Source organism: Gopherus evgoodei, chromosome 4, assembly GCF_007399415.2.
Source record: "Gopherus evgoodei ecotype Sinaloan lineage chromosome 4, rGopEvg1_v1.p, whole genome shotgun sequence".
Lineage (NCBI taxonomy): Eukaryota > Metazoa > Chordata > Testudines > Testudinidae > Gopherus > Gopherus evgoodei.
In genome coordinates, this window is record NC_044325.1 from 79035363 (window position 1) to 79063112 (window position 27750).

General features: G+C 41.1%; 1 protein-coding gene across 2 annotated transcripts in view; it reads right to left on the bottom strand.

Annotated features, from left to right (window-relative positions):
* Positions 1-3570: 3570 nt before the first annotated feature.
* Positions 3571-27750, bottom strand: part of EXT2 (exostosin glycosyltransferase 2) — a 103950-nt gene continuing 79770 nt past the window's right edge. Inside the window, exons 10-14 of one of the 2 annotated variants that reach the window (XM_030559991.1) lie at positions 26475-26641; positions 14386-14529; positions 12942-13070; positions 11756-11838; positions 3571-4850 (exon numbers count right to left, since the gene is read on the bottom strand). In XM_030559991.1, coding sequence (XP_030415851.1) covers positions 4712-4850; positions 11756-11838; positions 12942-13070; positions 14386-14529; positions 26475-26641 — 662 coding nt within the window. In that variant the 3' untranslated portion in view covers positions 3571-4711. Of the gene's footprint in view, positions 4851-11753; positions 11839-12423; positions 12513-12941; positions 13071-14385; positions 14530-26474; positions 26642-27750 lie in introns of those variants that run through there. The other variant, XM_030559992.1, reaches the window with a different exon arrangement.

Below are 27750 nucleotides of genomic sequence, written 5' to 3' on the forward strand. Positions count from 1 at the left end.
GTGCAGTTTTGTCTTTCTTTCTCCCTCCCACTCCTGCTTTTACTGCAAGGGAGAGTCTACATGACAGCAGGAAAATTAAACATCCGTCCTGTAGAAAGTGGAAGCTACTGTTTGGTTTGGAAAAAAAAAACAAAACCCTGCAGCTGTTCTGGTAAATTGAAAATACGTGAGCCTTTAAAACTAATTCTAAGAAAATTGGAATACTTACATTTGTCCTGCCTCAATTCCAGTTCAGACCATTACAATCTGCCTCCCTGAATCAGCCTGCCAATTTTCACTTCTTGTAGTTTTGCTGTTACAACAGCAGTGATTCTTCACTGCAGACAAGGCTATATTCCATTGGTGGATGAGTAGATTTTCTGTGCGTTATCGATAAACCACTTTGGGATTCTTCTGAGCAAACAGCATTCTTATAGATGGCTATTACAGCGTAACAGACTCTGCTTCCATAGTGCATCTACATACGCATCCACAGAGTGACCTCATTTAATAGAATAATCTATCATCATAAAGCACAGGTCAATATTTTCAAACCCAAATGCCTAAAAGTAGCCTCCTAAATCCATACTTAGGTACCTTAATACAAGTGGCCTGCTTTTCCAAAGTACTCAGCACTCACCCATGTACTGAAAGCAATGGGAGTCGCAGGTCCTGAGAACCTTTGAAACGGACACTTTTATTTTCCTATGGATTTAGGAGCCTAATTTAGGCAGCCAGGGTTCAAAGAGCTGACTATTGAGCTTAATATTAAACGCAGTTAGAAAGATAGTTGCTGCAGTAAAGCAAATTCAAGCAACATTAGTGAAGATGCAACATGGGGCTCAGTGTAAGAACTGGAGATAGCAGGAAAGCAGCAGTTCAGAACACTGGGGACTCAATTGGTATGTCTTGTAATCAGACAGCAGAGCTCTGAGGTGGGCAACAGACTAAGCTGACAAATCGTTTACATGGTCAGTGAGGCTAAAAATTTACCCCTGAGACTTTCACAATTGGCTGAGTAACCGTCTCTCTTTGTCCTCCTGTACAAATAACAAGGTGTCCCACCATCATTTCGATAATTTTGCAGCATGTATTTTAATAAACACATTGCAGGGCCTCTGAACAGAGAGGAAATAAGAAGCTGCCATTGCAAAGAATGTCACTGTCAAGATAGCTTAGCCACCTGCCCTTCTCCCAAGATCCAGGCCCTTCATGTTTGCAGCCTCCTTATTTGTAAGAGTCTCCTTCTTTTATTCATTTCAGAGGTCTCCAAAATTCTCTCCTGAGCACATAACCCTTAATGGTGCGAAGAGTGACCACTCCTAGTAAAGTGGGAAGGATTCTGACACATCTACAGCATTACAATTAAACCATTGAGTAAAAGGGAAGTCACCCCCCCCCCCAAAAAAAACACAACCTCCTCCCCCAACCCTCAATGGTACTGGAAACAAGAAAAATCTACCCTCTCTGGAGGGGTATATGGGAAAAGTTTGTCCGGAGTAAAAGCTCCCACTGAAAGACACCAGCACCATTAACAGCTGTGAAGATGTTAAAAGAGTGATGATTATTTCTAGAGTGTGTTGTGGATATTCATGTTTTAATACAGATTTATTTAGCAGAAAACCAGTCCCTGAAGTTTTCCTTTCAGAATATTTCCACAATTCCTTAGGGAATTGTACACAATCACCTCTTCTGAAGTCAAGCAATACAATCAATACTTTTGAGCTAATTTTTTTTTAATATCCATATTGAACTTTTTTTTTTTTAATAAACCATACAAGCTGAACAGTTAACAATTCTCTTAATTTAATGATGGACAACAGAATCATCTCAATTCTCTCTCACTTTGCTATTTTACAGTTTTTGAATCGTTTTCAGAAACACCACAACAATTATAAAGGGATTGGGGAAGTGGCCCTATAGACTTGACAGCTGCCCAACTTTATATTCAGGTCACTTTCCATACCACAGAACGGAGACATACCATCATTAAATAGAGTTTGGAATATAAAACATACCTGTGAAATGATGCAGGACAAAATATGATGGGTTAATTGACATAACGGCTGTTGGGCTTATCAAGGAAGAGACACTTGCTCAAGCCCACATGATCGTGGACATGAGGGGCTGTTAACCACTTAGTGTGTCAAACCTAGAGATCACTTTAGGTGGGTTTCAGAGAGACAAGCTGGGTGAGGTAAAATCTTTTATTGGACCAACTTCTGTTGGTGAGAGAGAGACAAGCTTTTGAGCTACACAGAGCTCTTCTTTGTCAGGCTGCCACCCACCACTTCTATTTCTAGGCCACCATATTCCCCCTAGTCTGAAATCTGCCTTGTGCTATAAGTGTTTGTGCAAAAGCTACATGTAACCTTTGCCTATCAACTTCAGGAGGAACTACCAGGTTGCAGCAGTTTCAAGACTGTGTGCATGGGAGAAGTTCTCTCTCTGGAACACTCCCAAACCTCTGCCATCCTGAGGTTAGCTCCACCTCTGGGGTCAGTTCAGTCACATATTCTGCTGTCATAATTTCCCTTTTAAAAACAAGCTGCTTTATGGAAAGTGAGCTGCAGTCTGTGATTCTCAAGCACAAGGACATAATTCAGACAAACTAACAGACTCAGGAAGTAAGTGCATGTGTGGAGGCTGCAGGGAAGAACTGCTCAGCAGCAGAGAAACAGTGTTCCTCACCCAGTGGTACCAACATCGGGACAGCTATTCCTGCCATTGCCTACTACCATCCCCCACAGCACAGTTAGAATGTAGCAAAGATGCAAGATCCTAGAAACAAGTCTTAGAATATATTGGTAATTAAACATTCCCAAGAATGAGACAATTTAGTTTACAGACACCTCCCTGGAGAGTTCTAAGTATTCCCTCACATCTACTGTTCTAACAAGCTTCTTATTCCCAACATGTCCACTGTGTTGGGCAATGAGGAAAGTTTTACTGGGATGACACAAACAGAGAGCAGATGTTTCCTGTTTCTTGCTTGACTTCCATTTGATTTTTGCCATTGCTGCTTGTCACTCTTGAGGTGGGAGGATGAACTAAGAGTGCTAACACTTGCCCTGTTGTTTGGGGTTTGGCAGAACTATAAGAATGGTCATACTGTAACAGAGAGATGGTCCATCAAACATGATGCCTCCAACAGTTGCAGTATTGGATGCTAGTGAGGAAAGTGCAAACTGCTCATAATGCACCAAATAGATGGACATTATACCACTTGGGCAAAGAGGAGACTTCCCCTCTGGTTCCAGCTTGGGAACAGTTTATATGCTGGAGCATGAGGACTGATCATCTTTGAAAATTTTATTGTCTCTAGCGTAGACAGTTAATATTCAGATCAGCTTAAACCATGGAGAAACACCTTGCCCCTCCATAACAAATGTCTAACTTTTAAAAAATTATACTAAGCCATGTGTTCAAGTAAGATCCTGTGGCAGTGGGTTCTACAGGTTAATCACTGGCTAACCTTCGGCAATTCTTCAAATGAGGGCAGCTTGTATGGGTTTGTTTGCTAAGTACACCTCTACCCTGATATAACGCTGTCCTCGGGAGCCAAAAAATCTTTCCGCCTTATAGGTGAAACCGCATTATATCAAACTTGCTTTGATCTGCTGGACTGCGCAGCCCCGCCCCCTGCGTTATATCCAAATTCATGTTATAGCGGGTCGTGTTTATCAGCGTAGAGGTGTATGTGTTAATATACTGCACATACACACACCAGCTGTAAAGTGGAATTCCTGCACATTGAGGTGTATGACAATCTATCCTACAGCACATTGTTTTCTGAAGAGGGTTCACATATACAAAATCCATTTTAGCGGTTACCCCTGTACGTGGATATGCTATATGAACAAACAACTGTTCCATCTTGATAAGGAAGAGCTTTGGGGACAGCAAAACATAGTAAGGCCAGAAGATACATTTTATGGAGAGGAAAATGTCTTTTATATTGAATGGACTTCTCTTCTATGAGTATAGCAAAAAACCTGAGATTTATACATACATATGAGAGGTGTAGTGATTGTAGGGATATCTAAGTCTTTAAATTAAGGAGACCATCCCCTTGGCTGTTATCTGCATCAATTCCCATTGAAATATTTTTCATTTAATGCAAAAATGTTTAGCCCCCTAAACTCTACAACAAAAGATTGGATTTTTATTTTTATTTAAAAAAAAAAAACATTTATCTTGCTAAGCAAAAGAGACAGGCAGGGATCTTTGTTGCTCAATTACTTAAAGCCAACAACTAACCTCAATGGAGGAAGGCATGCCAGCCTCATAAGGGGAAAAACAGGCTGGATACATGTTGTAGCCAGTATTGAAGGCAGTTGGCATTTATACTGGTAGTTGCATCAAACCAAAAGAATGTATTTAACAGAATGGGGAAGTCATGCAAGGCACCCCTTAACACAGCAAGATTCTGCTTTATTCTTCTGCATAAGCAGCCTCCACTGGAAAACAAGTGTTTGGCATTTTCAGTAGACCCAAGCATAGAGCCTGTCCTGTATGTGTGTGTAATACAGAAATAGGTGCAGCGCTCTGCATTACTGTTCTGTGTATTGTGAAGGACGGATTAATATATCAGAACCTGGCATTAATCCTCTTCCCCTCAGTTATAACCCACATGATGGCATTTTCCTTCAAGGCCTAAGGCTCATCTTGGCATTGGTCATCTTTTTTCTCTCATTGGTTTTTATACTCAAGTTTGCCTCCGAGCTGCCTTTTACAAACTGCCAATGTTGGGGAAGCTCTTCAGTTTCTCAGGGAAGTCATCTTTGTACAGGACAGGATCAGCACGATGCTCCACCACTTTCAGGGGCATGGTCCCAAAGACAGAGGCAAACTTATTGATGCATTCAGACCTGTATGAAAAAGACAGCAATGTAACTAAGTGATCATGCCAGCTACTAACTCCCACCCCAGAAAGAACTCGATAACCTTACCTCATGTTCTTGGAAACATTTCATCCACACTGGCTACTAGGAAATAGGAGAAGGAGCCTCACTAAACAGAGGGTTTGGAAGAGGGCTAGTGCTCTCTGATTTATCCATTTAATCACAGTGAAGAGCAAGGGGATGCTGCCAGCAACACATGTGCACATGGAGGTCAAAGCTTCCCTTCTCCCTCCCCCTAGAATTCCAGTCATTCTTAAAGCAACACATGCTGTAAAGCAGAACAGATTAGCTGCCAACACATCTCAAAGTGCCACTGGTGGGTCAAATTTAACTCATAATGAAGGTTTTGCAAAAACTATGCATTTATGAAACTGAAGACCTATGGAAATGTTTTTTCTGTTTTTTAGACTCCATCAGAAATGAATTTTCTTTACTAAATAAACAAACATTCCCCTATAAAGTGAGCAGCATTGATTGTGCTTGAGATCCTAAAAGTGAAGCAGAATAAAAAAACTACAAAGTGAAACTGACTAGTTTATCTGTCCATATGAAGCAAAATTGAACAATAAAGCATCAAAATTAGTGAAAAATTAATTAGATTTCTGATCATTCTTTCACTTGTAATAACCTCAGGTGTCAGTAGCAGAGTAACAGGGAGGGTTGTTGTTTTTTTTGTTTTTAAGTGCATGATTTTTAACCTTACATTCCCCCTTTAATCTTTTCATTGCAAGGCTGGGAGTGGGGGAGGCAGAGTAAGGAAAATCTAGCTAATCTTATCTCAGACAGTGCTTAGCTAATTTTAGGTCTGTGTTTAACACAATAGTTTTAAAAAGCTTCTGACCCTGCAAGTCACAGCAAGTAAGCCTCCAAGATGCTCAAGCAATGGACAGCCATCCATAAAATAAGGAGTCACTGCTTCTTTTGCTGGTCACAGATTAAAAGAACAAGACAAAAAAGCAGCAAGTATTTTGGCTAGAGAAACAAGCTAAGACTGTGCTCCAACAGTGGTGTGGTGCAAACAGTCTCAGGGCAAGTCTCTCCCGCTCTCCACCCCCATGCTCACTTTCAAACCCTTCTAAGGGTGAGGGGGTCATTCAGTCTCCAGGCTAGCTTTCCTGAGCAGAATTGGCCAATCACACCAACTAAGTGTGACAGTTTTGCAATGGGGACTGCTTTAGCGCCACCCGAAAAACTCTCAAGACTGGATTTCAAAAGTTAATTCCTTCTTTTAAGCCATCCTCTAGCTCCCTATTTAACTACAATAAGAGTAAACAAATGAATACAGTCAGAGTTTTTGAAAGTGCTACATTTCTGCACAGTCGTTTTCAACCTGTAATAGTCACTCTTGTACTGGCTTAAAAATGTGGAAAGGGTTCGAAGCTAAGCAATGCAGACGATTCATACTCTGCCATCGCCCTCATTCCCTGCCAAAGGTGTTCAAATCCTTACAGTAGGAAACAAATGAGAAGGAGTCTGGAGGGTAAGATGGGAGCAACAGTGTGCATCACAGAACACCTGATAAATTGGCTCAAATATTCTCTGCTCAGAAAAGGCCCAGGCTTGGAATAGTAAGGGAACTGTAGGTCAGGACCGAGGGACAGAGATAGAACCAGCTATCCAAAATGTGGACTAGTCAGGGCTGTTCTAGGACCTAGTTAGGGTGCAGTGGCAGAGAGAGGAACCTGGGGACTAGAGGAGTAGGACTAGAACAACACGGAGTGCAGCAGATTAGGATATAGGGTCAAGATTTTCAAAGTGATGTTTAGTGCCTCAGTTCTTGGGTGTCCACTGAGCCACCATCAAGGGCCCTGATTTTCAGAAAGTGCCGAAAATCCTCTCAAAAACTGAGGCACCCAGAATCACTAGTTACTTTTGAAAATCTTGGTTGGGGTACATAACCCAAGTTGTGTGGTGAAGTCTTGCAGAGGGAATAGCACAGAGTTCCAGGAGCTAGATGGACTAGAAGAACTATGTGTGAGAAGTCTGTACAACTGCTGTCCCTCAATGGTTTATGGAATACAGAGCCTTTCACTTCTAGGTTACTGATTCAACAGATAAGTCAACAGATACATTCTGTGGTTTATTATCCCACTAAAACAAATAGGCAACTGATAATGACTGAAAGTCATTGTAACATAGCAACTGTTTGGTGGCCTGTGTGGAGTCAGTTAGTTGTCTCAGGTGTCCACATCATAAAAGCCACCGTCACAACTGGCACTAAATGGCAGCCCAATGGCAAAAAACAAAACTTAACGGATCCTCTTCTCTCCAGAGGTCATCCATTGAGGTCAAAGATTAGGCAGAATGACAGAAAACAGTGTAGGGAAATCTTATATTGCTGTGGCTCACGCTGTACTTATTCTGGGGATAGACTATTCAATGCCAATATATCACATGTAACCATCATGAAAGCTGCTTCACTTTTAAAAGAAATTATAAAAGGAAAAATCCAAATTAAAATCCTTTATGAACCTTCACCTTCACTCACAAAAGTCACTTCTCAGCAAACATCAGAACAAGGCTGAAGAACAGCATTTTTATTTTTTTTTAAACCAAAAATGTATCAGACACAAGTCACACAATGTGTCTATGGGGAAAAGTGCCTCCCCAGGAGGGGAGCTTTCATCTCCTGCATGGAGCTTAACAGGCCCAGCTTGCATTCTACAGGATCTACCAATTCTGGACAACACAAAACAACACAAACACCTAAAGCATTAGACATTTTTGACTCAGAAGCCAAGAAAACAAAGTAGGTCACCTCATACCGAGGGGCAGGTGTTTTGGCTGGCTGCTTTCATAGCTCTGCACATTTAAATTAACACATGCATCTTTGCTTCCAAGAATTATTTCATCTTTTTCTTACTTTGCCTACAACACAGAATTGTGCTCAACATGAAATTAAGTTAGTGTGAATTGAAAAACAAGATCTCAGCTGGCTTTTTAGCAATTGGATCAGACTTCTGGACAGTCAAGCCCATGAATCAATTCTCTCCCCTGTAACCACACCTAATTTTAGCATAACCTCTGAGACAAGAAAAGAGTTCAGTTTTCATCATCTAGTCACTCTTTTCTCCCTGCTGAGACTGCCAACAATGGGCCCACTCACAGATGGTTTTGCTGGGAGTTCATCTGTCCTCAAGGAATAGGATGAAGAGCACCAATTCTTTTCACGTGTCACTAAACAGCCAGCATCTGGTATCTATGGGTCACTACGCTGGTTTTGAAAAAGAAACCCCAAAGCAAAAACTCTGTACTTCCATTACTAGCCTTGTACACCATCCATTTCACAACAATAGATTGATCCCCGGTCATTTGGGCCTGGCACTAACTCATATACCAAGACCAACGTGTGTCACAACTTCTTCATTCCAGGGAATCAATAGTCTGGTATGCAAATGGACCTATTATGGAACACTGTCATATACCCAAGGGCATCATTCTGGGCACTGAACATTATGTAGTTAACTATAAGAACTGTTCTTCAAAGTTTCTTGTTGTCAAGGGCACCTCTCTCATTTAGAGTCTCTTTTAACATAACAGAAGGCAGTTGACATATCTGACTAGTGTCTGCATGAATTATAGGCATGGATGCTAAGCCCTGAAACCAAATCAGAGTTCTATCCATTGCTAAGTTAATGGGAACTTGCACTGAGAATCCTGTGGTTTATTATCCCATTAAAACAAATGGGCAGCTTATGGGATTCCATAAAAAACAAACAAAAAAAAACCTGCAAGTTTTTCAGCTAGCGCCCACTAATTTCAAACAGACAGTAGTAACATGGGACTACATGGACCCTGGCAGTTGGTTGGTGTGTCAGCTCACACTCTTACAACAAGTAATGGTTTATTTTGCTGAAGCCAGGTCAACCTAAATAGTAAGGGCAATCTTCAAAATATAAAAATCAAGTATGACTATATCCCAGTTGTGTATCACCTTGAAGAACAACTACAATGAAGTTGCTACATTTCTTTCTAAATTCCTCTAGCTGGATAATCAAGTAGTTTTATAAACAAGTTTGATTTGCTATTACTTTCTGACACTTTCTCCAGCTTAGTTATCTCCTCTGCTGGAAACTTAAATGTGAGGAAGAACACAGTGTGAGAGTATACTCACTAAACTGTCAGTAACATTTTACTTTTGGGACACCAATATTGTTACATGATAGATAACATATCCTTTTGATAAAATTATAATGTCCTTTGGGATAGAGACTGCGTTTTTGCTGTGTGTTTTTTAAAGGGACTAGTACAGAACCACAGATATACAAGACTGGAAGAGACCTGAGAGGACATCTAATCCAGCCACTTGAGCTGAGGTAGAACCAAGTATACCTACATCATCCCTAACAGACGTCTGTCCAATCTGCTCTTAAAAACCTCCAATGATGGGGATTCCACAACCTCACTTGGAAGCGTAGTCCAGTTCTTACCTATTTTTATAGTCACAATGTTTTTTCTAATATCCAACCTAAATCTTCCTTGCTGCAGATTAAGCCAGTTAGTTATCTGCTGTCATACATACAGTGGATACAGAGAACAACTGATCACTGTCCTCTTTATAACAGCCCTTAATACATTTGAAAATTTATCAGGTTCCCTCTCAGTATTCTTTTCTCAAGACTAAACATGTCCAGTTTTTTTAACTTTTCCTCATTTGTGTTGCTCTCCTCTGGACTCTCCCCAATTTGTTCACATCTTTCTTAATGTGTAATGCCCCAAACTGGACACAGTACCCAGCTGAGGCCTCACCAGTACCAAGTAGAACGGGATAATTATCTACCACATCTTACATATTACAGTCCTATTAATACACCCCAGAATGGTATTTGCCTTTTTCGCAACTGCATCACATTAGTGGATCACAAACTGAATATGAGCCAACATAACCCCTAGATCCTTTTCTGCAGTAGTACTGCCTACCCAGTTATTCCCTATTTTGCAACGGTGCATATGATTTTTCCTTCCTAAATTTTAATAGGGTCCTGGCCCATAAACTCCTAGGTATTACTGCAATACAAACAACAATGATAATAGAAAAGAACTACTAAATCCATGTAGTCCATTCCTCAGCCAATACAGGATTGTTCCCTACAGTATATTTTCTAGTGCTTCATCCAGTTTACATTTAAATTTCACAAGGCTTCCATACTCCTTCCTTGAGAAATTATTCTATACAATAACAGATCTCAGTGTTAGGAAGTACTTCCTGATTTTCATCTGACTTTTTCCTTTTCTTAATTTAATCCCTCCTAGAGTATTATATTCCTGTAGTGCTGTGAATAACTCATCTCTGTCCTCGGGGTATTTACACTCTTCAGTACCTGAAGACTGTTATATCTCTAGTTAGTCATCATTTAGCAAAGTTGTATATACTTAGCTCTTTTAATCTCGTTTCATAAATCAAGCCTTCCAGCCTTCCAACCACTTTTGCAGCTATTCACTGAACTCACTTCAATATGTCAATATCTTTCTAGTAATGAAGAGCACACAAATGAACAGTGTTCCAGGTGCAGCCTCATCAGAGCAATGTGGAGAGGGTCTGTATTTGTTACGGTGATAAGTGCATTCAAAATATCTACAGCTAGACAATTTCCTTCCTGTTTCATGACTTGATGCCCCTGCAGCTAAGACTTGCATTGGCCTATTTTACTCCCCTATCAGCCACAAACATGTCTAATTTGTTGTTTACTATCATCACTAGTGTAGATATTCCAGGGCATTATTGGTTCCATTGTTTCTTCCTCCCATGAAGGGGAGGCATGCGTGCCTTTCAGATTATTTTTCTCCAGATGTGTTTGTGACCAAATGCGTTATTCCATGCACTTGACAAAGTGAGAATGACTGATAAAAAATAGTATGAACATAAAATATGCAGCAGTATAACTGATCTTGGAAGGAAGGAAGAAAGGATGGATCATATATACTAACCACTCAGAAGACTATAGCCATGAGGCCTGCGGAGGAGACACAACAGACTAAAGAGCTCATGTGGACATGCTCGCGGTATGTAAGTGTGTCAGTTCTGGGATTCTGGCTAAATTCCAAACAAATAACTAAGACATAATATTTTATTCTCAGATAGCCCGTTATATACAAGCATCTCAAAGCACTTTACAAAAGGTAAGTAAATATTTTCCCTGTTGAGAAGCTGAGGCACAGAGAGCTTTAGTGTCTCTCCCAAAGTTACAAAACTAGTCAACTGCAGAGTGCAGAACAGAACTCAGATGTCTTCTGATTCCTAATATTTTCCTCTAAACCCTTTACAAAACTGCCTCTCCAAATACATATCACCTTTTAAAAATAATTCTCCCTGTCATATAATGTTGCAACCAGTGTTAAATAGCTGCCATGTTCAATCACACAGGTGACTGCACGTCAGCAAGAGAAGTGTGCTTTGGGATCTTTGGAGAAAAGAGATTGTATAAACACCAGTTATTACAGCATCAATAACACTTTCCCTTTATCAGTCATTTTTATCCTTGTTAGCCAATTGCTCTCTGACAGTTTATCAACTTCCTGTGTTTTTAAAAATATTTGAATGCTCATTACATTTAAATTTCCATCATAAAATGAAAAATTTGTATAAAAAATATTGTTGGCAACCTAAATTTCATACAATCTGTGTGTTTTATAACCAAGCTGTTGAACTGGGTGCCCTTTCAAAGCTCTTCCTTTAAGCAGATTACTTATCACTACAGACCATGTGCAGTGTGCCCTATTACCCATTGTAGGAATGACCAGATTTAGACAGCAATTTCAGAGTTCAGGAATATCAACCGTGTGCACTTTTAGTCCTAATTTCAGAGAGACCTAGAAACTGGCCCTGGGAATCACAGTGAGGCACCCTCAGCAATGAAAGGAGGCCCACTCACCTTTCCACCATGTGTGTCTGGTCCAGCGACAATCCATCTATGGCTGTGCACTCTGGACATTTAAACTTCTTTCGCGGGGTCACCTGCACAAAGGTACGACAGACGTCATCGACAGAAGGGATATACTTTCCAACCAAGGGAATTAATAGCAATGCCTCTGAACATGCCTGCAGTGTAAGTCGAGCACTCTGGAAAACCAAAAAAAAAAACCCATGCCATTCCCCCATTCAGCTCCATCTGGCCGGCTAACTGCAAAATTCACAGGGGCCCAATAAAAATGGTTTGGAGGGGTTTTGCCTTCTGTAACTAAAAAGAAGTGGCGATGACAAACTCCTTAATTCCTGTTTAATGACTGTTTTCTCACTGCCAAGGTCCCTGTATAAACACCATTTGTTCTTGCAGCCATAACAGTGATGAAATATAGCTTCCCATACTTCACCGTAACCTTAATCCAACAGACGCTCTTTTGCTCACTTGAGTTAATAGCTGACTGGCAAACTCTGCAAGACTCTCCCAATTGCACTGAGGTGCCAAATTACTCTACAGTGCCCTTGTGCAGCTCACAAACTTTTTCAGAAAAAAAACACATACTTTATCTTCTAAAGACTTTTCTAGGAAACACAGCCACCAGTCCCGGTAAATGATGATAGACAGGCGGGAAAGCGGACCTTGCTAATTGAAGTAATGCCTGGCAGCCTCTAAATCTCATTCCAACTTGACACACTTTGAAATGAATGTACAGAGTGAATGTCCAGACCTGAAAACATGTCGAAATATGTCAGGAAATTAATTCAGGGATAAAAAGTTCATTTAAAACTGATCTTGCAATTAACATTCTTGCAATTAACATTCCTATAAATCAGCTGTTGCCAGTCACGATACACAGGGCCAGGATTTTTTCCCCCTGGCAGTCTCAAAAAATATTTTTTTATAATTTAACCTATCCATTCTGTGTAGGTAGCCACAATGATCAATAGTCAATCCTGTGTTCCCAGTTGGCATGCTAGTCTCAATGAACTGGGCTATTCCTACTATGGAAGGGAAACAGAACCATTTCAGAGGTACATGAGAGGAAGAAAGCAGATAAAGGAGGATATTCAAACCCCACTAAACTAAACCCACATATTAATTTGTGACATTTTTGCATTAGAGAGATACATCAGATAAAAGTTGCTGAAAATCAGACCTTAATAACCGCTTTGCCAGTAACATTTGCCACTAGAAAATTCATGGCGATATCTTCACAATTCATGTGGGCGTCCACCCAGTTCTTGATGTCTCCAGGCATTTTGTAGGTGTAAAGGTAGTTAAAATACTGCAGGACAGAAAGGTGAAAGAGCGGGAAGAAAGGAGAATGCAACTTTAAATACAATTACAGTGACTGCCTGCCTGCAAAATATTCCAGTTATTGGGAACAGTAGACAACTAAGGAATGGAATGTGAGCAAATTCTGCTCCTCACAGTCCAGTTGTTGGAGCTGCATTTGTGACATTTAAAAGTAGAAGAGTTGCTGCTTCCTTTTAGCCAGTTACAGCTTTAGCCTGCTATGCACAAATAGAGAGCCACCTTTGTGTGCCTAACAACTATGCTTTGTTTACCACACCATGTGTAGAAAAAGGAAATATTTCTGCATTTGCTTTTCTTCTTTTAAAACTTTAATTGCAATCCTATATTCACTGTGCAACAACACATCCCACATACGTTTACTATTTAATTGTGTTATTCCATAAGTTCACCAAAATAGTTCTAGACAGAATAGTTGTTTCTGTAGCCAGAGCAGGAGAATACAGTTTTCAGAAGGTCTGCAACTGGCTTCTGGATTGCTCTAGAAACTGTAACCCTAGTCTCACAAAATGAACCCCAAACAACAGAGCTACAGATGTGGACAAAAAACACACATCATCCTTTTAAATATTTAATATGGTGATTGTTGAAGTCTCTTCTGCACCTCCATGTACCTTGCTCACTCTTAGGGTGCCTGCACCTTCTCATTTTCTAAGAATGCATCAGGTAATATTTTGTGCCTCTACAAAAAGATGTATAGATGACATCACTGACAAAAGACAACAAAGAGGAAAAGGGGGTAAACATTGGAGCCCAATTTTCAAATAGGCCCAGTTTATTCTGAGTGGAAGCTGCTGAGCCCTTCTGAAAATCTGGCCACTTTATTTAGATGGCCAAGAAGAGGAGCATCTCTTTGAAAATATGGTCCTTTATTTACAAACACAATTGCATTGCCATAATTAGGGTACGACTGCAAGGGTGGGCTGGGGGTTGAGAAAGACATTTGAAAGTTCATGTATAAGACAGGAGTTTCCCAAAAGTTGTATATGAAATTGCAAGCTCTTCAGGGCAGGGAGCACATCTTCCTCTATATTTGTACAGTACCTAGCTCAATGTGGGTGCTATCAAAATATAAAAAATACACTGATTTTTCTTTTTTTCCTATTTAACCCCCCCACCCACACCCACACCATTCACACAGTACCTTCCTGTGCCATCAATATTATACTTCTTTTAAAAGTTTTGCAATCCCATCTACAGTAAATGACCAAAAAGGCAGCACGCTAAAACTTATAGGACACTGCATAGTCCACAAGCTTCCTAATTTTCTTGGAAATCAGTGCTACCTTGTGATAAAAAGCTGCTCCAGTAAGCACCATGGAGACTTCATTGGTCCACTCTGATTCATACTTCCATTTGTTCATCTCATGGTCCCACAGATGCAGGCGACCTGGATACCCAACCAGCCTATCAGGAAACTCCCGCCAAACCTGCAGAGAGTAACAGAGGTGTTAAAGCCAGCAGTGGCACAAACAGTGAGCTAACTCACTTGAGATGCTTCAGGGAAGTTACTTAGAGAAGTTACAATTATAGGTGTTCCCTAGACCACTCCACCAACTCCCATAGGGAAAAATATTCAAGCAAGTGAGGCAGCCTAGCATTTAGATCTTGGAAGAATGCATTGTACATTTATGGACATGTGTTGTGTAATGGCTGTTCAGTCCCCACGCTTTGTACAGTTCGTCTTGCTTAGTAAACAAAAATCTTTTGACGAGTTTTTATAGCTCTGTACAAGAGTGCAGCTATTTAACTTACATTTTTTACACACATTCCCATCACTGAAAATTCTCTGAGTTAGGTGTTAAATTCAGAAGCTAGGAATGGGGAAAACCTATTGCATTCCAATCTATTGGGGTTCTTTCTCTCGGGCCATTGAAGGATTGTTCTTTATTTTCTACTGCTTTCTCTGGTTTAGTTTTAAATGGCCCAAGAGGCTTCTATCATTTCCCTTAGAAAATTATAACACAAACTAACAAATTTCTCCATTAGGAAGCTTCCCCTGACTCAACCTATTTCTGCCCCTTCATTTCCTCCCATTTCTTCCAAGCTCCCATGTGCTTCCTTAAATGATCCTAACAGCTTCATCTTTCAAACTGCTGCTACTCAGTTCATTCTATGACTCTAATGTGAGCATTTGTGACATTAAAATTCACAGTGCTGGAAGAAGCTTCTATTGAGAAACAAGGAATTCTGAAATAATGAATGTCTGGGAAGGAAATACACGTAAGGAACTGTTTTATTTTGAGTTTGTTTTAAAAGAACCCGACATTTCCAAGTGTGGATGTGGCTCTTTAATTAATGCAAGAAGACAGAAAAACAGCACCAACTTTCCTGTTAAAGGGAATACAGCTGTTCTGCGCAAAAAAAGAGTTAACATTGTTTAAGAGCCAAGCATGGTTAAAATGAAACTTCACACATGGTGGTTATGGCTACAACCTAATCTGCTTTCAGGAGTGACTTTGGGTCTAATACCCCCCTTTCCTTTAACATGGACATGTTCAAAAGCTACATGTTATATTTCTTTATATTCTTTAATGGGTGCTTTGGTGAAGCTATTGCTACATGACAGGCATCTTTGCCCTTGACTTGTTCCAGGCAGCTGGATATAATCAAGATACCATCCTTGTCACTTCATACATTATTCTGCAGCTGACTACAGGATCAAACACAAGTGGGCAAGAACAGGGACAGGGCATCATTAATGCAGCCCCCGTTCTACATGATGCTGGCCACATTAAACAACGGACAATTTCCCAGGAGGGGAAAACGGATACAGTGTTCAAATTATTTACTAGGAGCAAATACTAGCAAAATTTATGGGATTTTTGTATTTGCCAGTAACAAAGGTAACATTTATTTTGTGCTACTAATTTTAACCTTACCGCAATTTTTTATCCCAGTGAGTGTCAGACCCACTTGGATATGGTGCCTAACTATTAAATCTTAAAATATAGTGTAGGGCCACAAACGCTTCTGGGTTACACATGCAAACTAAACCATTTGTGTCCAGGTTTCACGCTTACTACATGTCAACAAGGAATTCCCTTTAACTGCTTCATCTTCATTCCATACGCATTCCATCTTCATGCACCCATAAAGCTGAATTCACAGCAAAAGGGTTATCAAGAGTTCTATTTCATTGAAAGCCACATTGTGCAATTTATCTGCAATTCTCTTAGTCAGGGCACCTCGTACATGTCAGTGCCTTTTAACTACATGACTTGGACTGTAAAAACTCTACTAAAGTATTTGGGAAATGTACGTAAGATAAAACAGCCAGTACTAGTTCTTGATCGGTCTCTTATAGGCTTCTACTGTAGGTACATTACTACTATTTTACATTTCTATATCCCTTTCTACTCAAAGATCTCCACACATTTTACAAATGTCAATGATTATAGTTTTGGAATTCCCCCTAGGAGGAAGATTATTATCCCTCTTTTACAGATAAGAAAACTTGCCAAAAATCACACAAAAACCAGGAACAAAAATCAGATCTTCTGACTCTGACCAGTACCTTAACCATAAGACCAACTTTCCTAGTAATTACAGGGCATGATCTCAGTAGTATTTAAGTAATTATGTAAGAGATCTCTCTATTAGAAGGCTACTGCAGGCAAAAAAATGGCTTTGGGAGCTTTATAGCTCTCAAGAGAGAAGAGGCACTCAAGTTTTTGTCATAACTGGGTGTCATCAGCTGATAAGGAACTATGTGACTGTCAAAGAACCCAACAAAGGCTTAAATTACATTGCACTGCTTCTTTATAACATAGCTTCAAAATATTAACACACAGCAGAACAAGCATATAGCTCACACCTTCTCTACAGAGTCATATCGCACCTTTCCTAGGACTTACATTTTTAATTATTACAATTTAAATTTAAAAAACCCTACTATTAAAATACCAGTTCCCCAACTGTTGAACTGCACCACAGTCTAAGCTATTGAGGCTCAGCAAAGGATTTGAGAGAACACAGCAGATTTGTAACACACACAGAGCTAAGAACTCCTGTACAAAGAATGACATGCATATTGAAGGCAGCTGAAGGAAGGATTAAACTCAACTACTGCTTTCCAAGGGACTGCAGTGCTCTTGTAGCACAGGAAAGGCTGCTTCATATTCCTTTTAGCTTTGCTGCTCCTTCAGAGAAAGATTTGCTAAAGTCCCACTTGACAAAGTAAAAACTAGGTTTTTATGGATTGTGGCTTACAGTCTCCTAAAAGCACCAATGCAGGACACACCACTAGCCTTCTGGCCTCTGGAAACTGACAGCTTGCAGCAGCTAAAATATATAACCCAGTTGTTTTAAACAAAGATTGCTTTTAAATCTACTGCTAGTGAACTCAATGGAAATGTTTTTTTCCCTAATGTTCATCAGTAGTTCATTCGATGGCTGTCCTTGGAAGGACTCCAGATAGCTACCTTCAATTCATAGCCCAAATCAATCCAAGTAGTTCCACAGCCAAGTTAATACATCCAGCTTCTGTTTCTATGGGAGATTTCACAACAGCTTATACTTAACCTTATACTTAGTATTAATTTTGTATTACCATCCTTTTTTGATCTGAGAGTTAGCTGCCATGTATCAATCTGCTAGGAATCCTTGACACTTCGGCTTGTGATCTTGACATTTCTCTAAAGATAAGGAAGGTCAGGCTTGGATGGGAGATATTGAAGAAATCCTTAAGTGTTGACAATTCAGTAGGGAGAACTCATCTCACTAGTCAGCACTGTTCCAATGTTTCAGCATGACAGAGTATGAATGCTTTTAGACATGCCATCTTTCATAAAATCATAGAAATATAGGGTTGGAGGGGTCCTTGAGAGATCATCCAGCCCACTGAGCTACAGTAGGACCAAGTACACTTAGATCAAAGGTTTTCAAACTGTGGGTCGGGACCCCAAATTGGGTTGCAACCCCATTTTAATAGGGTCACCAGGGCTGGCATTAGACTTGCTGGGACCCGGGGCCGAAGCCAAGCCCGAGTCCCATCACCTGGAGCTGTAGCCCTTGGGCTTCAGCTTCGTCCCCTGAGCATGGGGCAATGGGGCTCTGGCTTTGTCCCCCCCCAGCCTGGCCCGGTGTGGCAGGGCTCGGGTGGGTTTAGGCTTTGGTCCCCCTCCTGGGATCATGTAGTATTTTTTTTTTTTGGTTGTCAAAAGAAGGTTGTGGCACAATGAAGTTTGAGAACCGCTGGTCTAGACCATTCCTGACAGGAATTTACTCATCCTGTTCTTAAAAACCTTCAATGAGAGGATTCTACAACCTTCTTTGGAAGGCTAGTACACTACTTAACTATCCTTATAATTAGAAAGATTTTCCTAGTAAACCTAAATCTTCCTTGCTGCAGATTAAACTACTTACTTTTTGTCCTACCATCGGTGGACCAGAACAACTGATCACTGCCCTCTTCAGAACAGCCCTTAACATATTTGAAATGTTATTGGGTCCCCGCTCAGTCTCCTTTTCTCAAGACTAAACATGCCCAGATTTTTTTTTTACCATTCCTCATAGGTCAAGTTTTCCAAACCTTTTTATCGTTTTTGTTGCTCTCCTCTGGACTCACTCCAATTTGTCTACTTTTTCCTTAAAAGTGGCATCTGGAACTGGAGAAAGCATGCCAGCTGAGGCCTTGCCAGTGCTGAGTAGAGTGGGGCAATTATATCCCACATCTTACATATGAAATTCCTTTTAAAATACCCTAGAATATTAGCTTTTTTTGCAACTGTGTCACATTGTTGACTCATATTCGTGATCCACTGTTACCCCCGGCTCCTTTTCAGCAGTAATACTGCCTACCAGTTATTTCCCATTTTGCAGTTATGCATTTGATTTTTCTTCCTCCTAAGCACGGGTACTTTTCACTTGTCTTTACCGAGTCTCCCGTTTGTCAAGGTCATTTTGGAATTCAACTCCTGTTCTCCAAAGTGTCTGCAACTATTCCCAGATTGCTGTCATCCACAAATGTTATAAGAATACTCTCTATTCCTTTATCCAAGTCATTAATGAGAACAGTGAATAGCACTGGACCCAGGACTGACCCCAATGGGACACAATAGATACATCCCTCAGTTTAACTTCAAACCATTAACAACTACTCTGAGTATGGTTCTTCATCCAATTGTGCTCCCACCCTAATAAATTAATCTGGACTACATTTCCATGGTTTGCTTATGAGAATGTTAGGTAGGACTGTATTAAAAGCCTTACAAAATCAAGATGCATCACATCTACAGTTTCCCCCTCTGCATTAGGTCAGTAACCTTGTCAGAGGAGGAGGTGTGGCATGATTTGTTCTTGACAAATTCATGTTGGCTATTCCTTAGGGCTTGTCTACATCAGAAAGTTGCAGCGCTGGTGAGGGAGTTACAGCGCTGCAACTTTGAAGGTGTACACATCTGCAGGGCATCACCAGCGCTGCAACTCCCTGTTTGCAGCGCTGGCCGTACTCCCGTTTTGTCTCGGGTGTAGAGGATCCAGCGCTGGTGATCCAGCGCTGGTAATCCAATGTAAACACTTACCAGCGCTTTTCTTGACCTCCGTGGAAGGAGGAAGCCTCTGGTAATCAAGCTGATCTCCTTTCCCGGTTTGCTCTCTTGTTCCCGGAACCCCGAGCAAGCAGGTAAGGAGAACCGCTTGCTCGGCGGTTCGGGGAACGAGAGAGCAAACCGGGAAAGGAGACCAGCTTTGCCGCGGTTTGCTCTCGCGTTCCCGGAACCCCGAGCAAGCAGGTCTCCTTCCCTGCGGTTTGCAGGGTGGCTCCGGGAACGCGAGAGCAAACCGCGGCGAAGCTGGTCTCCTTTCCCGGTTTGCTCTCTCGTTCCCCGAACCGCCGAGCAAGCGGTTCTCCTTCCCTGCGGTTTGCAGGGTGGCTCCGGGAACGAGAGAGCAAACCGCGGCAAAGCTGGTCTCCTTTCCCGGTTTGCTCTCTCGTTCCCCGAACCGCCGAGCAAGCGGTTCTCCTTACCTGCTTGCTCGGGGTTCCGGGAACGAGAGAGCAAACCGGGGAAGGAGACCAGCTTCGCCGCGGTTTGCTCTCGCGTTCCCGGAGCCACCCAGCAAACCGCAGGGAAGGAGACCTGCTTGCTCGGGGTTCCGGGAACGAGAGAGCAAGCCGGGGAAGGAGACCAGCTTCGCCGCGGTTTGCTCTCTCGTTCCCGGAACCCCGAGCAAGCAGGTCTCCTTCCCTGCGGTTTGCAGGGTGGCTCCGGGAACGCGAGAGCAAACCGCGGCGAAGCTGGTCTCCTTTCCCGGTTTGCTCTCTCGTTCCCGGAACCCCGAGCAAGCAGGTCTCCTTCCCTGCGGTTTGCAGGGTGGCTCCGGGAACGCGAGAGCAAACCGCGGCGAAGCTGGTCTCCTTCCCCGGTTTGCTCTCGCGTTCCCGGAACCCCCCTTGAAGCCGCCCAACAGCGCTGCAGTGTGGCCACATCTAACACCACTTGCAGCGCTGGTTGCTGTAAGTGTGGCCACTCTGCAGCGCTGGCCCTATACTGTACTAATACAGCTGTAACAACCAGCGCTGCAAAATTTTAGATGTAGACATGGCCTTATACTCTATTATTCTTTAGGTGCTTACAAACTGATTGTTTAATAATTTGCTCCAGTATTTTTCCCACGTATTGAAGTTTGTCTGACTGGTCTATAATTCCCTGTGTCCTCTTGGTTCCCCCTTTTTGAAGACAGCTACCAAATCTGCCCTTCTTCAATCTTCTGGGACCTGAGTTCTCAAAGATCATTGCTAATAGTTCAGAGATTGCTTCAGCTAGTTCCTTAAGTACCGTAGGATGAACTTCGTCAGGCCCGGGTGACTCAAATACATTAACTTATCTAAATAGCCTTTAATCTGTTTCTTCCCCCTTGTTAATATTAACTGTGTTAAGTCTCTGGTCACCGTTAACCTTTTTAGGGATGACTGAAGCAAAAGAGGCAGTAAACACCTCAGCTTTCTTGACATTATGCACTATTAGCCGTTCTTCCCTTCAAAGTAGAAGACTTGTACTATCCTTCATCTTTCTCTTGCTCCTAATGAATTTACAAAACCTCTTCTTATTGCCTTTTATGTCCCTTGCTAGTTGTAACTCATATTGTGCTTTAGTCTTTCTGATTTTGTCCCCGAGATGCTTGTGCTATTCTTTTGTACTCCTCCTTAGCAATCTGTCCATGTTTCCATTTTTTGTAGGAGTCCTGTTTGATTTTCAGGTGAATAAAGAGCCCCGATGGAGCCATATTGGCCTCTTACTATTCTTCCTATCTTTCTTTGGCATCAGGATAGTTTGCAGATGAAATTTCAAAAAGAAATTCTGGCAATCTGGGCTTATTAAAGATCTTACGGTGTTTTACGCAAGAACAGGATATAAATCCAAGTGTCCAAGCCTAACTCTAAAATGAGTGCTTATGTTAAGTCTAGCTAAAGGGCCCTCTGTAGTTTCACTTAGATACAGCATGCTTTATTTCTTGGCCCAAACTATTGTGTAGTGTTGTGGGCAGTAAGAAAACAGCTGCCACAGTCCATTCCAGAGGTGACTTGAGTGATTTCTTCTTGTAGGGCACAATGGATGAAAGCTGCTATTGTAAGAAAGATATCAGCAATGGATGCACCAAATTAAGAGTTTTCTGATCTATTTTAGAACCAGTAGCAGAAAGAATAAAGTAGTTCCAGAAGAAGGCAAGATAAAGTGCAGTCGTATAAAAGTGAAATGCTGTTGCTATCCTATGTGGATTAAGGACAATGCAACAAATCAGGGCTCTGTATCTTTCTCGCTCTCACACCACAGGCACGCTTTTCTCGCTAGCGTTGCTGTTAAACAACATAAATAAGAATCCCAGACAAAGACAATGGATGCTTTCCATGATTCCAATTTTCAAAAAAAAATTTAATTGCAACAAAATCTTTGTGAATGGTATGGATCCAGCAGAGTTAGTTTAGAGAAGTCCCACGAGGTGGCATGCAGGTTCCAAACTAACATAACATACAGATCTCTTTTAGAAAGCAAATGGTTACATGATTCCTGCTTTGAAGGGGAGAAAGATTGTACTAAGAACCACCCTTCTAATGGGGCTATCCAAAACTTTAATTAAGATCACTTTTTGATTAATATAGATGTAATGGGTATAAATAAATTCATCAATGATCAGGCCATGATTTTTACTTTTGAAGTATGGCAGAAAAATTGAAACCTTCCAAGTGAACCTTGGGGCAAGGCAAGAAGACTATCTAACAGAAGCAGGCAATATGTTTACAATTCCAACCAACTGTGGCCAACTCTTTTTTCGAGGTGCATACAGAGAAAATGAAATCTGAAAAACTTCAGAGTAAAAATAGCTTGGAGGGAATAAAGTAATTCCATTTTATGTTATTTTTTTCTTATTTTAGTATTCAGTGGTTATACAGTACTTTGAAGTTGTAAAGCGCTACATATTTATTAATAAGTCCTCCCAAAATCCATGTTTGGAAACTATTATCCCTTTTTTTACAGATGGACAAACTGAGGCACAAAAAGGTGAAACAATTTGCCTTGAGGCCACACAACAACCCCATTGTATCCTAAAGAGCAGTCTCCATATCCCCTGCTCAAAAGTAAAAAACAATGAATTTCTCTCAATTTTTTTTTAAAAATATTGATAATCTGAATATATTTAGTTTCTTGACTTTTTTTTTTTTAATAATCTGTCTTGAAATGAAAATAGCAGAGGCTAATGAATGTTTAGAAAAGTTGTCTCGTTCTGTTTAGCACTTGAGTTTGTCAGTGCCTCTACTTTGGTGAAATCTTGTCACACACATTTCTACAGAGATCCTATTTCAATTTACAATATTTTAGGTATTCCTACACCTCCTTATAACAGCAGCAGACAGGAGCAGCTTGCTCCTATAGTTTTTACATTATGAAATAAATCACTGGACTGTAAAAGTTCACTTTTAACAAGTAAAAAATGTCTGACACTGAGTGTTACTATAATTTTTTATGGTTGAAATTGTAAGGAGATCAAAGTTGTGGGGGTTTTGTTTTGAGGGTTTTTTTCTTTTAAAAGATCCTACTCTATACATCCACATAAGTCTGTGTGACAGAGGGGGTTTTCCACATGTTTAAAAACAGAGTCTCAAGGATGAGGGGAGAAGCGAAGAAAGTAACTAAATGTCATGTTTCCAAATGCTTCTTGTGCCTGAAGCAGAAGCAGACATACTTTTAAAAGAAAACTTTCTTGTAACATTATATGCTGCTACTATTCCTTCTGGATTCCCCTGCAAATGAGTCAAGAACTCAAGAGATACTTTCCTGGTAAAATACATAAACAGATAAATAAATTATCACAGGCTGAGGACAATTTCAACATCTGGTAGCCAGTTCAGGCCTGTCAAGCAAGTCAAAGACACTCAGGGCCAGGGAAGATCAATCTGCAGTCCCTGATTTCTGGGCTGGAGAGCAGGAACTGTATTACCCATGGCTTTAAGAGGGAAAATTGTAACAGTAAAATAAGTTGCCATACTTTTGTATGATTCAGTATTTAAAAAACAAAAAAACCAAAAAAAACTAGTAATCTAAAACTATATTGATTCAAACTAGCCTTGGGTTTGCTTCAGTTACTGTTTGATAAGGTATTTTACTATTCTATCTACAGGGCAGTATATTAAACTAGAATGGTTTTACAGATGAAATGGGGGACTGCAAAATATGTCTCCTAGACAAAGTAATGCTGTATCCACACAGCTAAATACACCCATGCAAGCTGTTACTCAGGCAGTCCTGCAATCCAAGCATCTGGCCCACAGCAGACAAATACGGGTTTCTCTACATACAGAATTACTGTGCAGCAAGCCAGGGTGTAAATCTACAGTACACTAGCCTGCCGAACACTAAGTCACCTACTGTGTGCTAGAAGTTTCCTAGTATGCTTTGCCATACTGCTGTTTCAAACGTGGCAACTCAGCACACAACAGCCTTGTGTGCTATACAGTTACACACTGGCTTGCCATTCACTAAGTCTCCATGCAGACAAGCCCTGGCCTGGATAACATGGTCTAATGGTTAGAGCTGATGGGGGCGTCATGAGCACCTGATTTAAATTCCTGATACTTAGTAACTGTAAACTTAAGGAAGTCATTTACATTACTTTTTGCCACAATTTTCCCCATGAGGATAATAATCTCCTAACATGGGGGCATAAGAGACTTAACACCTGTGAAGTGCTGTGTTATATAAGTGTAAAGTATTACTTCTGTGGATATGCACTCCCCTAATTTTTGATTCTCATGATTTCTTGCTGAAATATAACTTAAGATGACCTGCGGTAGTGACCTTCAGCTAGAGTCTTTAAACAGAAGCCCTCAGAGCTTTGCAACACCAGTAGTGAAGGTTCATTTTGGAACTACTTAGGAAACTTTTTAGATTTTCTTGAATTTATTTTTATTTCAGTTTGAGCCAGACTTATGGTGACATGAGAATTAAACTGGTAACAGAGGCAGTGTTTACACTGCACACCAGTCAGAAGCTCTGTTAACATGACATTTTTCTCCTCTAAAACTTTCCACCATTACTATCACTAGTTCAGCCCCACAGCTGGTAGCAAGAGTAGAAGCACTAATATAGACAGGGCTCTGATGGCTGCCAATGATATCACCACTTTGCTATCTAACCCTTTTCAGAACGGTTCTACGCAGCACAGTGTTTAAAATGCTCAGGGCAGTAGACTTCCCTATGACGGAGATGAACTGTCATTAGCAAGGGGGGGAACATCAAGGGGAAAATGTAGTACAGAAAAGACCAACATGGCCATGAAGAACTCTTCCCACAATAGTCGTCTTTTAGTTCTCCTTTCATGTCTCACATACTTATGTGTAACTGTTACACTCTCAAGGGATATATTTCCCTGTAAAGATATACGGCACTCTGTCTCCACTACTTTAAAAAAAAATTGTTATTGTTTAAGTCAACATATCTAAGTTTCTACAAATAACTTTTTGAATCCAAAAACTGGTAATGGCTAAAAGTTTCTCTCACTTAGGGAAGATTCACATTACAGGGATACTGAAGTTATACATCTTGACAAAACCCTATGGTAGCAGGTTAGATTAGTAACAGCGAACAGATTGCAAGATTTATTTTGCTTTCCAGTATTTTATGCTGTTTGATTTTGTTATTTCACTCTGGGCAATGAAATTAACTCATCCATGTCACGGTCTAGCTCTCATGCATTAAGCCCAGTGTAATTTTGTCTGGACTCCCCATTCTCCAGCAAGTGTAAGTGTAAATAATACATACACACATACATACATTTAAAACAAACAAACAACCAACAACAAAAACCCACCTTCCTTTAAAACCTAAATTTCAGAAGCAAGTGAAATGACTACTTCTCTTTAAAAGTGTGGTCATTTTGACAGATGAGTCAGGTACAGATTTAAAAATTTCACCTTCCTTTTAATGCCATGGCTAATTGATTTGGACACTTTTTCTATTTGTTGATACCATCACTGTAACAGCAAGCCACTGCATTCTCAGTGCCTCCACCATGTATCTTGTGCATCTCCCATTTGACAGCTCATATCAATCTCCCTTTTTGTTGTGCCACACCTCGTGCTAAAGCACTTTCCCCTCAGGAGGCCTTTCCTATTCTTAATATTTAACCTCTGGACCTTGCTTGTCCACTACTTCATACAGAAAGGAGGTGTAGATAAGGTAGTATCCAGTGGAGCAACCGCTGGCTACTGATCTAAGAGCCCAGTAAGCAGAAAACTTTCAGTCACCTTTGATTCCTATTCGTTAAAATAGCTCAGGTGTTATGCTTACTGAGAATCGTTCATTTATTTGAAGGTGCTTAGCTGCTAAAAATATTCTAGAGCAATGCAACAATATTTATTTCTATTGGTCAAGGAACAAATTGTCACAGCTGGACCCACCAATCCAAGATGAGCAATAATACAGAATGGACACGTGAACATTATTTACTGTGAAGCTCTCCCATAGAAACAGACCTGAGGTATTAACTTTAGCAAAACCTCTGTGACTTGTCATGCCAATAGAAGTTACTGAAATTGAAGAGCCATAGACTCCATTCCCACTTAGCAGAGATTTCTTTTGTCTAAAGTATACAGAATTTTCTGGAGACTCATGGCACTGACAGGCCATTTACAAGGTATTTACTGTTGGCTAAGAATTTTCCCATAGCTAAAGGGCTTTTCAAAAAGTCATGAGCCCTCAATCTTTTTTAGGCAAGATCCTCAGTTGGTGTAAATTGGCACCGATATGCTGAAGTCAATGGAGCTATGATGACTTATACCAGCTGATCATCTGGCCCTCTTCCCTATGCAATACTTATATATACACACAGTATACCAAATAGCGTAACACAATGAAGAAAAAACTCATCCTCTTACCTCATAACCAAACTGCAGTTCATCAGAGGTCAACATGATGATATCATCATCAATGGCCAAGACTGCCTCCGTTTCAATCTCATCATAGGGGAAGAAGCGGTTACTAAGCTTGTTTTCTGTGGTCTTCACAACCTTCAGTGGAACCCGAATCTTTGGCCATAGAGAGTCTGAGGAGAAACATTAAAAGAGGAAGTCACCATTAGATTTGGATTCTTATTAAGACTGCATCCCATCATCCCCTTGATTTTTCCCTCAGTATTCTAACCCCTCACAAAAGGTTGTGGGTGTTTGATTTATACAGTAACTCCTCACTTGAAGCCATCCTGGTTAACGTTGTTTTGTTGCTGATCAATAAGGGAACATGCTCGTTAAGTGCAATGCTCCCTTGTCGTTTGGCAGCTGCCTGCTTTGTCCATTGCTTGCAGAAAGAGCAGCCTGTTGGAGCAAGCTGGTGGAGGCTTGGAACCAGGGTGGACTGGCAGCCCCACCCATCAGCTCCCCGCTCCACAAAGTTCTCTGCGGCAGCTGCTCAGCAGACTATCAATTGCCGAGCAGTTCCGCTGTCCCTCCGCGCACCGCCATGTGCTGCTCCTGACCTCTGCTTTGGAGCTGCTCCCGGAAGCCTCCTGCTTGCTCTATGTGTGGGGGGAGGGAGGGAGGGAGACTAATATCAGGGTGTCCCCCTTACCCCCTGCTCCTGCACCCTATTTACCCCATCTCCATGGTGGGGGGAATAACAGGACAGGGCTCAGGATGGAGGGAGCTTCCTGGGAGCAGATGCTGTCTCAACTTGATGACCTACTTAAGAAGGCAGTTTACTAAGAGTGGGGTCAGCATACTTAAACAGGCAATGCGCATCTCTCTCTCACACACACGGTGTGTGTCTCTGTTTGCCATGCTGTCTCCCCTCCCTCCATTTGTGCTGCCTTGTAGAGTGTGAGGCTACATTAACAACCACCGGTTAACCCTTGAAGGTTCAGCCAAAAGCTAGTTCATCATTTAGCAGAAAGACATTTCCTGGGAAATATCCCACCCTCCGACTTCACCACCTCAACCAAGCTTCACAATCATCACTGCTGTATACAGTATTAAATTGTTTGTTTAAAACTTATAGTGTGTGTGTGTGTGTGTGTGTGTGTGTGTGTGTGTGTGTGTGTGTGTGTGTGTGTGTGTGTGTGTGTGTGTGTGTGTGTGTGTAAAAATATTTCCCTGGAACCTAATGCCCCCATTTACACTAATTTTTATGGGGAAATTGGATTCACTTAACATTGTTTCA